General features: G+C 39.5%; 1 protein-coding gene across 7 annotated transcripts in view; it reads right to left on the bottom strand.

Moving 5' to 3' along the window:
• The window catches only part of DPYD (dihydropyrimidine dehydrogenase), a 352,451-nt gene that overhangs the window by 46,943 nt on the left and 288,417 nt on the right, over positions 1-17,091 (bottom strand). Inside the window, exon 20 of one of the 7 annotated variants that reach the window (XM_080603525.1) lies at positions 6,032-16,915. The exons of the other annotated variants lie outside the window; for them this stretch is intronic. Within the exon in view, the coding sequence (XP_080459651.1) occupies positions 16,793-16,915 (123 nt within the window). The 3' untranslated portion in view covers positions 6,032-16,792. Of the gene's footprint in view, positions 1-6,031; positions 16,916-17,091 lie in introns of those variants that run through there. 7 annotated transcript variants of the gene reach the window in all.

Below are 17,091 nucleotides of genomic sequence, written 5' to 3'. Positions count from 1 at the left end.
TTTCAATAAGAAAATATACCTCAGATCACAATTGGCATCAACATTTGAAAATACAGGAAATATATAACTGTTTTTCACATTTCAGAAATGATAATACAACTCGCAATTTTAAAGAAAGGCATACTTCACACTGTAAAACACCATACACTATAGCCACACAAGGAAAAAATAAGGACAAACTATAACCTAAACATAAGAACATATTCTATGTAGTGCATTTAGATTACACAAAATCTGTTTCTCTGCAGAAATAATGTGGGCATTAATTAGGCCTGTTATTCATTCTACAGACTTCAAGTTTTTTTTGTTTTTTTTTTTTTAACCCAGGAGTAATTATGGAGAATATCAATAATTTCCAGTATAGGCTATTTAACTGCAAAACTCAACTGGTGCTTATTTAAGGGTTTTTGTTCAACACGGAATTCTCTATTATTTTAGTGCACAGGTAAGACTTTTATTAGCTATTCTTGAAAGTAGTAAAATTGTAAAAAAAAAAAAAAAAAAAACGCAACGAAAAACCCACAAACAACAGTTAAAAGCCATGTCATGTCACTTGAAACAAGTTCAGGCACTGTTGTCAAAATCCTGAAATATTTTGACAGGATGTATACGCAAGATACACTGGAGGATACCTGTAATAACCTTATAAATAAAATGGTTTTTACTGTTTTCCATCTTATGGTGCAGTGTTATGAACTGCAATAATATAAAAATGTGCAGAAGATGATATCACACAACTCAGGGATCAATCCTAACTCTACGTGCATTGCACTGTTTGCCTTCCATGGGAAGCCACGTAGGTTCCAGAACTGAAGGCAAAATGCAGTTTTTTTAAAAAAGAATGTAAATCACTGCACTAAAGAAAAACGTTATCTGAAATGAGAAGACTTAGAAACTGAATTTGCTAGTGGTTTCAGATGACCCTTCTCCTCTGTAGGAGCCTTATGACTCTGGTGCCCAATGGTGCAAATAATTACCCAAAGACATGCCTTTCACTGATTTCACTGTGATAAAGGCAGGTTCTTATTTTTACGGGCCTTTCCTGGAACAAGAGACTTTCACACATTAATGCATACAAAACCAACAGAAATAGTTCTGTCATGTTTTTGGCAAATTCCAAAGCATTCCGAACTTCAAAATTTCTTAAGCTGTACATCAGATGGGGATATTTGGCTTTTAGGCTTATAGTATCTTCTGTGAATCAATGCAGAAAGCTTTGTTGCCTTTTAAAAGGGGTTGAACAAAGTCGAGATAAAAGGTCCCAGTGCCCCATCAGCCAGGACAATTTCTACACCACAGAGAGAGGTTTTTAGCACCATACCAGGCTGCCTCTGAATCACTGGTTTAAATGACACTTGCCCTCTTCTCAGCACCAGAGAAGTGGCAGGGCAGTAGACCAGGTGACTCAAACTCTCACTCCCGGAAAAAACACAGCAGTGAGCCGACCTGTCTCCACATATTGCTTCAGTCCTGCTGCTTGAACTGGGAGCAGGCACGCTTCCCTCCCTTCCAAAGCTCAACGCTAAACTCTCCCTTCTGCTGCTATCTTATTTTACAGGTGTGAAAAGCAGGAAACGCAGTCCAGCTATATCCATATTTAAAATGGAACTGCCTTTTGATTGCGCCACCTCTCAGTTAATGTCTTATTAAAAACCACCTCAACAGGAGGTAATGGAGCACGGTACCACTGGAACAGCTGTTGTCGGAGCCTTGTGCACTGACTGGCCCAGCAGCACAAACCTGGCTGGAGACCAGCTCTGTCCACCCATCTCTCCTCAGCACCACTCCTTTCAGGACCAAACACAATGAAATTTGTTTCCCTTTAGACCCTGAAGTAAAAGCCTAAGCAAATATATAACTACAACTGAGCACATTCAAATGTTCATATTGTTCCAGACCAGCAGCCTGTGGCCAGCAGAAACTGGTTATGGACAAGTACAAGAAACAGCAAGTGTGGATCTGTTGCTCATTTGGTTTATCAGCTCAGGTCCTAGCAAGCAGTGGTGCTGTGACTTCGCCTGGCAGAGATTCCATCTGTTTAATATCCCTTGGTTCTACGTAATCCAAGTGACTCACTCTTATGAGTAAATTAACGTTCAATGGTGCACTGATCCAGGCTTTCACCTGAAATGTTTAGGTAGAAAGTAGCTTTTTCTTCGCTGGATGGTGAGAGGCATGCCCTGTGAGCAATTTATGGGACACGCACAGAAGTCAAGATCACAATGAAGTTGTCAGCTGTCCTCCTTGCCTATGTTTGTCTCTAGCTTGGAATAGAATTTGGGACAGAGAAAAAAGGCACTACTTTTTCCTGTTTGCAAAGGCAACATATACTATTCTTATTGCACTCATACACAGAAAGATAATTTTGCACAAGCTTGGTTTTAGTGCATTGTCTGACTATGCTACTGCCTTGGCAGTAAAACCACCACAATTTCACAAGTTAACTTTTAACATCTGACCTCCCTTTCTATCCACCAGATCCACGTTTCTCTTTCTATACCAGTGAGTGCCCCTTGCATCCTGAAAGAGACAAGCAAGCCAACATGCATTACATGATCAGTAATATTGTACTCTTAATATTCTGAAGTATAAAACCGTTCAGTATAAATTGCAACTATAGGTTACGATTCTAATCTATACAGACACATATGAGATACTAAAAGACACAACGCCTGCTATGCTGCTGGTAAATCAAACGTATACCAAATGATCTCATTGGGCAATGTGGATGTGAAATGAATCACGGGCTTAAGGCTCTAAGTAAAACTGCCCTGCAAAATGGAATGATGGGGTTAGCATCCAAAGGTCCCTGCTGATGTCTTGCATAACAAATGACCTGTCTGCTCTATTACTAAATAAACATAAATACTCAGTGTAGCTTTGTCAAAGGATCTAGAGCCATTACAAATCTTACTTGAGAGACTAGAGTAAATTGCCAAGAGATTATTATTTTGTAAAAAGAATTTTACAAGATACATGATTGTTTTTAATCATTCACATCACTCTGAAACTTTTAATTTACATGCTATGAAGAAAAAGTTCATTATCAGTGACAGGTACTACTACGTCAGGTACAAAACATTGTAAATGCCTTTGCTGTTAGCAGAATCATTACACAAAAAAAGAGAAGGCAATTTCTGAAGTCTTTCCTGGGACTAATCCCCTTCACTGTTCACTGAGAGATCTCTGTAATAACTTTAGGGTATTGCCCATAACCTGTGGTTCTAGCATCAACAGGGAAAATATCCCCACACTGCATTATCATCCTGCCCAAACTCTGGAGTATCCCGGGGGACTGCATGCAAGACCTATGCCATTCATGCAGAGCCCTGGACAAAGTGGCTGAGGCATTTCCAGCCAGATCACCCACTGAAGCAATTCCTGTTCAATGCTGTCCTTGCCTTTTCCAATGAGGGATGTCTGTTTCAAATCACTATTAAACAACTTTGCCAGCAATGAATTTGAGGTAAGTGGTGTTAGAGACAATAGTTTGGATAAAAATTTCATTTTTACACCCTCCGAAATATATGTTGTTCTCTTCAGAATATGAGTGCAAAATAATTGTCTTTATGAAAATGGAAGTAACAGTAAGGAGGCAGATGAGTGGCAGTGATACACAGTCTAGAAGTAAGATTGATGGGTATATATTTGTATATACAAACGCAAATCACATAGCTTGACTGTTCTACCATATTAGTTTCCATTTGTTGCAGCTGTACAACATCAAAGCAGTGATGTCCCCATATATAGCATTTAGTGGTAATGTAACGGGCTACCAAAAAAAAAAAATATCAAAGTGAGAGTTTCTAAGTAGTTTCCTGGCAATTGAGACAGCAGGCTCTTTCATCTGTGCTGTAACTGTGGCAGTGCATTGATTTAAACTCCTTCTGAGATCTCAAATGCTTTTATATTCTTAGGTCTTGCTGGCTGCTTTCTTTTTGCTTTTTTTTTCACCTTCAAATGATAAAATTCTAGCATTTAGCAGAATGCCATCTTGCTTCCCCAGAAGACAGAAACTTATTTCAGCTTTGGTTCTAAACTGCATAGGATCTCTAAATAAAATAGCTCTCAAAATGCCATCCTATTAGGCAATCAGCCTTTGACTTCACAGTTTCTAATATTCTTATCATAGCAAGGGGATAAACAACTATTATTCCTCTGAGATACCTGTAAGAGTTTTTATGATGAATTAATTTTTTTCCATTAATTTGTCAGACTTCCTTTGAAATATTTTTACTGATATGCCCAAATGGTAAGCAAAAGAATTATGAGCTGTTTTGATTTTATATTATATATTCTACTTTAACATTATTTATCATCATCTTATAGAAGCTTTCTTTTTCTACTAAAATTCTTCCTGATAACTATTGAAGACATAAATCCACATTTCTGTTAGAGAAACATTTATGAATGACTCTAAGCTGTTTTTCAAGGTATAGTTGAAGCTACTGCTTTTTTGATTAGTGTCTATTGACTAAGATTCTTGTAGAAAAAAAGCTGAAATCATAAATGAATGCAAGGTGCTTCAGGAAGGATCCTATTTGTGCCTATCTGGATACCCACATAAATCAATGGCCTTAAGAAAATTAATTTTATTTTTGTGGGAAAAAGCATGATTTTAATCTGGGGAAAGGCATACATGCAATTTAAAAATTATTCTCAGTAGCAACTAGCAAAAATTGACTCAACCAAAGGGAGATCTTTCAGGGCCCTGCAATCTATCTGCTGCATAGCCCTTGCCCATGGAAATTAAAATGCTTGTTTTGTAACCCCACTACAATGATTTAGATGTGCCCAGCTTTACAAAATGAAAAGCAGTATACACTGCGTTGGTTGCCCAACACAATACTCATACTAAAGTGAAAAGAACTGCAACTTGAGAGTAAGGACACATATAAAATCTTCTCTGAGAGATGTTTCTGTAGTTGCAGTCATCAGGACACCAATGCCCATGGAAAGACTGCCTATATACCAATGGTTCCTAATCCTCATGTCTCGTTGAGCACCGACTTACCAGTACATTAAATGCATAGCCTAAATTACCCTTTCTATCAGCAATTATAACTTTTGCTGGAGGGTTGTAGGATTAAAAATATTAGGGGAAGTGGATTATCAGACAATGTGCTGCACTCTCTGGAAAAAAGCAAGATTCTTTGTTTCAAAGAATAAATTTGTAACTAAGGAAAAGCTTTCCAAATATTGATACGGTACAGATGGAATGATTTGATTCATTCACATTAGCTGCTTAAATGACTCTAGAGATACAGGTTAGCAGATGGGATGTTACTTAACAAGGCTTCAGATACTGGATCAAGATGCAAAACTGATTTGGATGATGGCTGATAGCCTTTTTAAAACATCAAAATCGAGCTAATATACATGAACTAATGAACTACTATTTGTTCCAAAGTCCAATACGGCTTTCAAAAAGCAGTTTGATGGACTCATATGTTACACCTATGAATGGTCTGAGTTATGGGAAAAAAAACAAACACACACTTTTTTTTTTAAACTGAGTTCTAGACTTAAAGTCCTAATGAGCTGAGGGCTTACTGGTGACATTCGAGGGGTAACAAACAGCAGAAAGATTCAAAGATGCTAACTGTTCCAGGGTTTGCAGAGTAGGCAACCATCCACATGTGGGCTTAAGAAACCTATATATAAAAAACAAATAAACACTGTATGGTCAGATGTCATGTGAGTGTCAGTAAGGAAATATTTTAGTTATTTTGTTATACCTAGAATTTTTTCATAGAATTTCACTGAAGGGCTTGGGTTGGAAGGGACCTTAAAGACCACCTAGTTCCAACCCCCCGTCATAGACAGGGATGCTATCCTCTAGATCAGGTTGCCCAGGGCCCCATTCAGCCTGGACTTGAACACTTCCAGGGATGGAGCATCCACAGCTTCCCTGGGCAACCTGTTCTGGTACCTCATCACCCTCTAAGTGAAGAATATCCTCCTCACATCTGTTAGTTTAAAATGGTGCCCCCTTGTCCCATCAACTTCTTACATGTGTAAAAAGATGCTCTTCTTTTTTTTTTTTATACGTCCCTTTTAAGTACTGAAAGGCCACAATGAGCTCTCCCCAGAGCCTTCTCTTCTCCAGGCTGAAGATCCTCAACTCTCTCTTTCTTCATACAGGAGGTGCTCTAGACCTCTGAACAGCTTCGTGGTCCTCCTCTGGACCCACTCTAACAGCCCCACACCCTTCTTGTGCTGGAGGCCCCAGGCTTGGATGCAGCACTCCATGTCGGACCTCACAAGTGAAGAGCAGAGGGGCACAATCACCTCCCTACACCTGCTGGCCACTCCTCTCTTGACTCAGCCGGCCTTCTGGGCTGCAAGCGCACACTGCTGGCTCATGTCAAGCTTTTTGTCCACCAGAACCCCCAAGTCTCTGTCTACAGAGCTGCTCTCAATGAGTTCTCCCAGTCTGTGTTCATGTCTGGGATTGCCCCAACCCAGGTGCAGCACCTTGCACTTGGAGAGAGAGTTCAAAGAGTACTCTTGAGAATACCTCAGGAGAGTTCATCAGTCAAGCTTAAGGTAAGGTGCTATTCTAATCAAAAGTATAGGTTAATGTCAGTAAGTAATGAAGCTCAAAATGAACTATAAGGAGATGAAGGTACGCAGTCTAAGCAAGACAAGCTTGTGGGATAAGTGCTCTGTCTCCTGAACAGCTTGGATCCTCTCTACAACAGGACGATATAATGCTGAAGCAGTGTTGAGCACAGCTGAGCTGACATTTACAGAGGAAATTGGAATTCGGAGTGGGAAATCGGTACTTATCAAGGGACCTGAATGATGCAATTTTGTATCCCAAGTCTTTGAGAAGGGAAATGCGGAAGAAATCAAGAATTTTCAGAAGGCTCCCTGTAGTAATTGTTTGTTTTTATTTTTATTTTTATTTTTATTTTTATTTTTATTTTTATTTTTTTCCCCCTCCTGTCAGCCACCCGTAGAGGAATGGTTATATTTCCTTATCTCACTAGAGCATTCTGTCAGTTCTTGGAACTACAAAGTGGACCTTTATGCAGTAGGTGGGCACACACACTGATAAAAGAGCTGATCATGATCATCTTTCCTAAGAAAACAAATATGATTCCACATGCCTTGAGCATTGAGGAGTGTGGAAACAGCCTCATAATCAGCCATCTACAGCAAATTGTATCACTGTACTCTAGATCTATAAAATGAAAGATATCTTTGAAAGCAGATGAATTAACTCCCCTGTGTAAACAGTGCAATCACATACACAGGCCCTCCAAGTATCTTTAAATATATGTTGAATATCACTTCATATTTCATTTATTAACACCTAAAGGTCTCACCTCTCCCTTACAAGTTCTGTTGTGGAAAATGAAATCTTTCAGTTCTCCCAGTGGTTCTCCAGCTGCTGGTACAGCATCAGCAGCTGTGCCAGGTAGATATAGATTTACTTGACATTTCCATATCCTATATCCTCCAATTCCTCCATAGATATTTCTAAACCAGATACCAGTTAACTTGCTCAGACCTGGTGGTTTGATGCTAAAAGTCATATACATACATAACACATTTAGTTAGAAGTTAGTAGCACGTTTAAGATTTCATATTTTGAGGGCTAAACAACAGGAACTCCATCCTCTCTTGACTGGAGTTGGTTAGTTTTTCCATTTTGGAAATGCATATTTGTCAGAAGTGAGAGTGGCTCTAGGAAAACACGCTTTTCAGAAAAGAACCGTGTTCGGAAAAATGTGCATAAAAAAGTTTCAGAATTGCCAATATGTGCTGTTTGACAACATGGAATGCAACAGTTCTATTTAACTTGAAAATGCCTGTTTTGCAATCCAAGTTAATTGGAATGAAAAGGTCAAAACTAAAATATGTTGCAAAATGACTGAAACAGAATTTTGATTCACTCAAATAATACTTTTTCCTTAAACGTGTTAATTCCACACATTTTTAGAAATCTCACTAGCAGTTTAAACTGAAAACCTTTTTCATCCTTAAACTTCCCTGTGACAGAAGAACTATTTCCTGGTCATTGACTTCTCCCCATGCAGCTTTCCTGTGGCCTCTTATACTGCAGGAGGGTAAACACATCGGTAATGCAAAGGTTCATTAATGCATAACAGATTCAAGTTAAACCTTCAGAGTTCTTCAACCCAGGACATTCTGAATCAGGCACAGCAGGGACTTGAACCCAAATCTATTTTGATTAAATTAAATTTGTCAATGAAAAACAGTTTCGTCAAAGAAGTTTTCAACAAACCCTAATGAGAACCATCTACTGAGGGACGTCATCCTGTGACCAGAATTTTGAAAGCCTCAGACCTCTCAAAATCAAACAGAAAAGCAATTTTTCCATTTTGGAACCTCAGTTCAGTCCTGCAATGATTAACCCCTCATCCTTGTGAGTCTTTCCCTCTAGTACTGTCACATTTTATTTCAGTTAAAATTACTTTCATCCTTTATCAGCTTGCCTGTACGAATTTGTGCAGCAGCTGCTGTGTCCATTGAAGAGTGAGATTCATGTGAATAAAATAGTTCTGACCCTCTGAGTCCTTCGTGCCTGAGATAAAAACCCACTTCCACATTTCCTTGGGGATTGTTTTACCTATCTCTGTCCAAACAATAAATATCAGTAAGAAAAGCAGCAACATAACTCAGATATTGAAGGAAATTAAACCCTTTGTTAAATGTACTGCCAGCTTCAGAAAAAATGGTTTCTCTGTTTGTTTCTTTCATTCAAATTGCATGGATAAAAGGACCTCTCTGTAGACAGATCAAGCTGTGTCAGGGGGCTTATGTTGTAGCAGGAAAAATACTTCAAAAGGCATCAGGGCTCCCATTCCCAGATTGCTTCCTCCTGCCTGGGCAGAAAAAAGATTTCTCTACTCCTAGGGAAACCTGCGGAATGGTCACCTGGTCTTGTCAAACTGCGATTGCACCGAGCCCAAGCTGAGCTGCACAGCAGTTCACGTACACCAGGGTGGTTCCAGGACTGTGCCTTGCCAGAGCTGGCTGCTCCACCGCCTCCTCACCCTTTCTTCCTTTCGCTGCTAGCTACAGCCTCAGACTGACAGATCAACAGAGCTGCTCTGATACAAAATGGAAAACTTCTTGCATGCGTACTTTCTTTGTATGGCTGATAATGTTTCCGAGAAAAACATCTCTGACAGAAGAGCTTTGCAATCCTGAAAATTTTGCGTTTTCCTCTTTTAAGAAAACCAGGTCCTCTGCAGTTAAAATAAGTATAATTTCAAACAAAATTCAGGAAATTCCTTAAGTAATTATTGGAGATGGCAGTACTAAGAAAAGAAAATCATCGTTTTCCACTGTGCTTGTCTTTCCTTCTATTTACATTTTCAATGTCCAACAGGGAATTGGGTACATTTTCAGCTTCAATTTCCAGTCACTTCCACACCGGCACACAAGGGTAACTCCTCTACAACAAAGCTAGCTTTGTGGCTGAAAGCAACCTGAGCTGAATAAAACAACCTGCCCACAATTTCTTACATCTTAACTGAGCCTCTTTTGAAGAGTCATCTCCATATTGCTTTTATTTTGTAAACTTCTAAACAGAACTCACTTGTTGTCAATTCATATCATGTGGTTTTATCTACAGGGACAACAGCTCTGTGCTTGTTCAGACAAGATAGCAGTAGCATGAATCCACACTAGTAGTGTGTATCCACATTAAAAATAGCAACAACAGTGCTGGATTGGAAAGAGAGGCAGTACTCTGGATCCTTGGGGTGAGGAAGGAGAGACAGTGTTACCAAAGCAATTACTCTTCGTATGTCCTCAATTGCTAAAGTCACCAAACCCCCAGACCCAGCGCTGCAGGGCAGACACCTGGTAGAAGTGGGGATGGGAGGCTCGGGGATGCCCAGGTATAAGACTAGGGAGCAAATCCTCTGCAGAGGTTGGGAGTGACTGCCATAGACCAGCATTTGAGCTGATGCTCAACTGAGACAATTTAATAATTGTTATTAAATAATTATTACCATTCAGTGATAGTTAAACCTACTTTGCATGAGAATCCATTATAAGAATGACAAATAGCAATTGTTATGGAATGAGCTTGAATTCATTCTTACAAATTTATGAAATAACAATCCTATCTATGCAAACCTCATTTACTAGCTGGTGAAATGAGCAGAAAGAAAGGAAAGTTAATAGATAAATCCCTTAAGCGGCTCCAAAAAAAAGTAAAACTACTGCAAAACTGCACAAAATAAAAGGTAGTGTTAGCTTAGAGTTCAGTTCATAACTTTACAACGCGATGATTTGAATATTGCAACTCTTCATTAAAAGTGGCTAATAATGAATGTAAAAATAAATAATGAAAACCTGCTATAAACCTGATATTTTTATCTAGCCATGACCAAAAAACTTTCTAGAATTTTTTGTCCAACCAATTCAGATTTTCAGTGAAAGGAAATCTCACAGAAAATTCTCACCAGCAATTAGCAATTTCCATCCCAAGTATGTGTAGCACAGCAAGTGTGGCAGTCCTCTAATGTTTTTTTTTTTTTTTTTATTAGCAAAGGAAGACAGACAGTTGAGAACAGGTTGAGTTTCTCTAATTAGCAGTGAGCTAAGAAAAAAGCAGAAAATAATGAAATGTTTATTAGAAGGGATCACATATGTATCTGTCCAACTCCTCTCTCTTTCATGCTCATTTTTCTTTTGATTTTATTTCGACATGTTCAAACAGCACTTTGTTCCCTCTTTTGTTTCTCCATGTACTGTAAATTTCAGCTCTGCAGAGAAGAGCCACTCCATTCAGTGCTGCATCCATTGAAGACTTTTTTAAGCATGAGGCTCTGTGAGCAGCAGAGCTAATGATACCTGGCTTCCAGCAGGTCTGTGTCTCCTGGTTGGGTTCTCTGACGTCTAATAAGGTGTGACTGCCAATTAAAGCCTTTCCTGTGGCTGACACAGTCCTAGCAGCACTGTCCCATGTGGATTCTCAGAGGTCTAATAGAGGTGAGCTCATAGTGCTCTCTCTCTTACAGTGAAGGAATGCAGGTGCACACTCTTCTCTGCCTGACTTCTTCATTTTCTCAAAACCTGTTACAGCAAAATACTTTCTAACTTCTTCCAAATTTAAAAGAAAATGACCACAAATCTCAAATGTGACTGAGGATACTCAAAAGGACATGCAAACACATATTGAGTTTCTTTGGGAATGCAGGCTGTAGTGTTTTTTAAAACTATTTCTATCTGAGACTGTTTCTATCTGAATCAGAGGATTTACATCTGAAAAGTGGTTTTGCCTTAACTGTTATTTTGTTTCCTTAAAATTTTTGGCAGCCTTAAAGAGCCATTCTGTGAATCTGGTCTTGCTCGTACAATGTTGGTGGCCTGCCACTACATCCAGCAATCTATTCTTCATTCGCCCATTTCATTGGTGAGAGAAGAATTAGCTCCAACATCTTGACTTCTCTGTAACATGGACAGCTTTGTACAGGGAGGTTTTGATCTTCTACCCTGAGCCACAGACTGTGTCAGAAATTTCATGCTGTTAGCTGGTACCAAAGCCTACCTGTTCTCAGTCGCGATGGCTGGCAGAGCACTCTCTGACAGGAACCTCTCCACTGACAAGAAGCAAAGTCACCAGCCTCTGCTCCCCCATCACGCGGGTGTTCGGGCTGGCAGGGGCTGAGGCAGGGGGGCTCCTTGTGGGTCAGAGCAGGAGAGGCCCAGCCTTGCTCAGCCACACGGACTGCACCCTTTGGTTACGGCTTGCAGCCAGCTACCTGACTTGATTCTCCTTGCACAGAGCTGAGATTAGATGCAAGGGATTACTGAGCCCTTCCTCTGCACTCAAAGGCACTGTTATTCACCACAGGATTAAATAAATTGTTTCCAAGCGTCATCGGCGTAAACTTAACCTGGAATTCTAATGCACTGGGCCTGCTCCAGCACTGCCCTGCTCCAGCACTCCTGTGATTTCAGTCTCTTAGTTTCTCACTCTCCATACCGTTAAATGGCATAAGCAGTAATTCCTGGATGAGAATTTTTTGGCCTCATCTAGTCCTCACTTATCTCAATATCAGCATCTTCACTGACTTGAACAGACACTGAGATGGGCTTAAGAGAACACTAATTAAGTGCACAGAGAACCAGGTCTCTATTTCACGGTTCTGTAGCCATTAAAAAACAGAGAAAAATTGCATCAGTAACCTTGATGAAAACTAAAAATAAATTAGTTTTTATTTTTATTTATTTATTTATTTTTGAGATTGGGGTTGAGGAAATGGTAGAATCTAAACATTAAGATATGACAATGTTTATGAAATGGTATTTTTTTTCCTATCATTTCAGTGATTATATTTCCAGAGCCTTGCTTTTATTTTCTGACACAGGGCATTTTATACTGCGTAGAAGGGTTCCTCACAGGGTTTCACATTTGCACAAATACAATAACAATGCTCTCATAGTTCAAGTCCCACTATTTTGTGATGAAAAACCTTGTTTATTCACACACAAAGGGCCATCCTGCTGTTACAAAAATCCCCTGGCTAAATGCTTCAGTAAAATGCCTGCCGAAGAAAAAATAATAATCTAACTGTCCTGAAGCCCCTGAGACTCTGGCTCCAAAGAGGTACCAACAAGAATTCTCCTTGAAAATGTTACAAAAAACGCAAGTACTCTCATAAAACAACTGCGTTCTGTGTTGGGGGGAGATTTTATCTCGCAGAAGCCAAAAATGTCCTTATTGCTTTCCCATCATGAGCTGTCATGCTTCCAGAACGGATTTTGTTCTTCATCAGATCCCTGGGGTCCTATGCAGAGCTGGCAGGGGGTTGGAGAGGAGGGCACAGGCAGATTCAGCGTTATGGCAGCTTGCCTCAGGGGCCGGGGTATTCCTGCTCTATTTCCTCATCTTTCCCTCACAGCTGCTCACTGGGTTAAACCCCATCTGAGGAGGGTCATGGTGTGAGTGCAGTAGGTGTGTATGAGTTGGAGACGACAGCGTGAGGACAAGAGCAGTGCCCATAGGGAAAGGACTACAAGGTGCTAAATCCCAGCTGGTGCTAGTGAGAGATGTAGGTGGGTGAAGGGAAAAGGCAGAGCTGTGGTGTGAGTGTGCCTTGAGCCTGTAAAGTGGCAGGGGTAGGGCCAGTGAATGTGATTTCCCACTTCCCGGACCAAGGGGAGATCTTGGACCGGTGAGGACCTGACCACTGCGCAGAGACACAGAGGCCTAGGACAGCTGCTGTGGCATCACCTCACAGCCTGTGGGCCCGATGGGAGCAGCAGCACTGCCCATGCACCGGCCCTGGCTGCACTGCAGCAGCGCCTTTGCCTGGTCCTGATCCAGCTGAGCACAAGGGGGAGCCAGAAACAGGGCTTGGGGTAGAGCTACAGGCTGCCCCCCGGCAGATGGGCCCACAAAAGCAGAACTATGTGGGTGGATTTAAAATCTTTGCTATGTAGAGAGCCTTACAGACAGCCATGCTGGAGCATGCGGGGACACGAGTGTCCTCCATACTTTGTAAGAAAAGAAATTTGTTTGAAAAGAAGCCCATATTCTTTTCAAGTTAATGACTAAAACTCAAGATTAACAAAAGTGTTCCATATAACGTTAAAAGATTTTACCATGAAAAATGTATACTTCAGAAAGTACCCCTTTGTTCTACCTTTTTTTTTTTGTTACATCTGATAGAAATAATGACTACAGAATCTCTTTCAACAAAAGGTCATTTATGTCAATGGACAGAACACAGAGGATCAGATCACCTGCGGTAATTGCAAATTAATGCTCTACTGCTAATGCATTAACTACACAATATTGATCTACAATTGAATCATACAGGCGACTGTGAAGCGATTTTTACTTTAATATTTTTTACGCTTTTATTGCTTTTTCCATAATGCATTTTCTCTTTCCACTGGAATTTTCTATAATTGTCTCCATTTTTAATTTCCTACAGTGAGATGACTTTGAAAAATGTATGTCTACCTCAAAGCCTTGCAGAAATCTAACAAACCATCAGTGTGACATGCTAAATCACACACATGATGCAAAAGATGCAAAAAATCCAATATACATCTTATTTTGATAAATTGTGGCTTTAAAAAAAGCTCACTTTAAAGAAAAGAAAACATACTTCAGCCTCACTGCAAGCGTACAGTAATGAACTGTACATCAAGAAGTTGCAGCTAGACATCTCTAGAGCATTGGCTATGTGAGACGAGTGCAGGACTGGATAAAGAAGTGCAGGATAGATATAGCTTTTTTTTTTTTTTTCTTTTTTTCTGAATTTCATGCTTGCACTGAAAAAGGATTGGTGGATTTGTGTGTGTTACAAAAAACTACGGTCCCGGGGAATCAGCCGAAGAACAACTGAAAAGTTTCAGCATTTTTAATGAAAAATTAAAAAGTTTTGTCGTTGTTGTTTTCCCAACTGTTTCTGAAGTCCATAACATGGAAGAATGAGGCTATTTGCTGTATAAAATTTTAATCCCAGCTACAACTAACTACAATGATCCAGTGTGTTTTCAACATCTGATGCAAAACTTTCTTACATATGAACATTTTGTCAGTAACAACACTAAAATGTGTTCTAGTGGAGGGAATAGAACACACAGTGAGTAATGAAATTATTTCCCAGAACCATTCGCTAACATACCTGCTTAATACCACTTGCAGTGGTTGTAGCAAAAATAAAAATATGGTTTACCAACTGACTCCTGACTTGCATTCCTGTGTATGATGATTTTGTAAACAGAAAATAAATCCCCACATTTTAAAAATAAAAGCAATTGGAAAAAATAAGGGAGAACTGATTGCAGGTAAAATAGCTGCAGAGGAAAACCTGATCTTGCTTTTAATGGAGGTACATTTATTATTCATAAACCTCTTCTTGGAGAGATATGCCACATGGCAATTAAATCAACTCACACAAAGCCTTCATATTTTCCTTGTTCATGAACATCATCCTCTCCTGGCAGAGAAGACCACTCTCATTTGGCATAGCCAAGTGCAGAATGCACTCCTGCACTGCCAAAGCCCTGGCTGTTTGCTTTCTGCCTCTGGATTAGTCTCTCATAAGGTGTCTACGTGTTTTTGGAAACATAAAGTTAGACCCTAAAATGCACAGCACTGGGTTAATCTATTCACAACCACTTCCAACAGTATTCAAAGCAAATATTTCAGATAAAACTATGGGATGCATATGTAATTCTCCCAGTACAGTCCCAGCTCCTACTTAACTCAGAGACCAGCAAAATAGTAAATCTTAATACAATGAATCATTCAGTAGGTCACTTAATTTGGTATTACCTCCAGATTCTGTACTTGCTCTGTGTTTTGGTACTGAGAAAGCAACAGAAGTTTTCACTACTGAAGAAAGAACAACTAAGGCATTTGGTACCCAGGACAGGTGAGAGAGAAACTAGGATTTAGGGAAAAGTATATTAGCCAGCTATTCCTATGACCTTGTTGTCATACAGATTGACAACAAGGCTTGTACTGATTCTCATAATCATAATTATGTTCCATAGGTAATCTGTGAAGATGAGGTTGCCTTTTTCTGTCCATCACAACGTATCTTGCTTGAACAGCAAACAGATGTTTCAGTCTAGTCCTGGTCAAGTGTATCCCTTGTAAGAATATCTATATGGATTACCTGTCTTCCTCTCCCTTCCACTTGCCTTTCCTTAGATGAGGGAAGTATTTACAGCCTATACTCACAATCTTGCATGAGGTTTTCTAAAGGCTTATTTTTAAATAAATGTAATTGAACTAGTTCAGACCCTCACATAACACAGCACTTTTAGAATCCGTTTATCTCAGATTAGCTTAAATGTCTTCCCTGCTTCAGTGAAACAAAAATAGACCACTCAAACTGAGGATGGGTTTGATCCAGAGGAGTTTACAAGCAGTTCTAGAACTGATTAAAGTTAAACTGGTGAAGCCTGAGGACAAGAAAAGTTGTTGTTTTTTTTTTTTACCATCTCTGGGAAAAATCTCTTGGAAAGGGCAGAAGACCAGTATAGATCCAAGTCATTTCTGGAAGCCAGTTCCAGAGAAGTTAATCATTACTTAAGAGAAAATAATGATTTAAAAGCATGTAAAGCCAAAAATTCTCTCTCTCGAGCCCTGACTGGGATGTCTGCATTAGATATTTCAAAATTTCCCATTGCCATTGGGGCAAACTAACAGAAAAGAAAAGAAATAATAAAAAGTAAACAGCTAGACAGTCTATATAAAGGAAACATGCATAAATGTCATTTTAAAACTTCATTTTTAGCCATCTAGAAACATATGTAGTAGAGGTAGAACAGAAAATCATTCCACTTTGTGTAGTTGCGATCATGTAACATCATAACTGACAAAGTCATCAAAACTGCAGCTCTATTAGCAATAACAAATGAAATGCATGCATAGCACTAAAACCATTCCCTTGCCATTCCTACTTTTTGTAGAAAAATACTGCTTTGTAATTTGTGCCATTACTTAGTACTTATATTGAAGAAGCTCTCAGAACACTGTATCAGAAAGGTAGATCTTTTGTCTGTTCACGAGAAAGGAAGTTTGAAGCATTCCCATAAAAACTAGAAAAATAGGAATTGTTATTAATAAAGGCAAACAACATAGCAAGTCTATAAAAAAGCAGTAGCCTTCCAATTCAGCTCCTCAAAATGATAACTTTTATGTACATAAAAAAAAAAAAAGTTAAGTTGTCCTATGATTATTTTTTTTTTTGAAACAGCAAACAAGTGACTAATATCAATAGTTACCATAGCTGTGCAGAAAAGATGGTCACACTGAAACTAATTTTTAATGTCAAAGTGAACTGTGGGAATGAAACCACTCCAGCCATCCCATAGAGTGACACGAAGCCGATATCCACAGGATCCTCAGCTGCTGTCGTCTTTGATGGGAACTCTGCATTGAGGGGACAGGTATCTACCGGAATATAACAACATATAATGGAACTATATAACTTAACTACCACGCACTCCTTATCGACCCGTCTAACGTGTATGCTGCAATGATGCCCTGACATGCCTATTAGAGCATGGTAAGGGGCGGATTTCCAGACAATATTCTGGTGTTCATACCAACAGGCTACCAAGATGTTT

The sequence above is a fragment of the Anser brachyrhynchus genome (assembly GCF_964034855.1).
Source record: "Anser brachyrhynchus genome assembly, chromosome: 8".
NCBI lineage: Eukaryota > Metazoa > Chordata > Aves > Anseriformes > Anatidae > Anser > Anser brachyrhynchus.
This window is presented reverse-complemented; position numbering and strand designations above follow the sequence as displayed.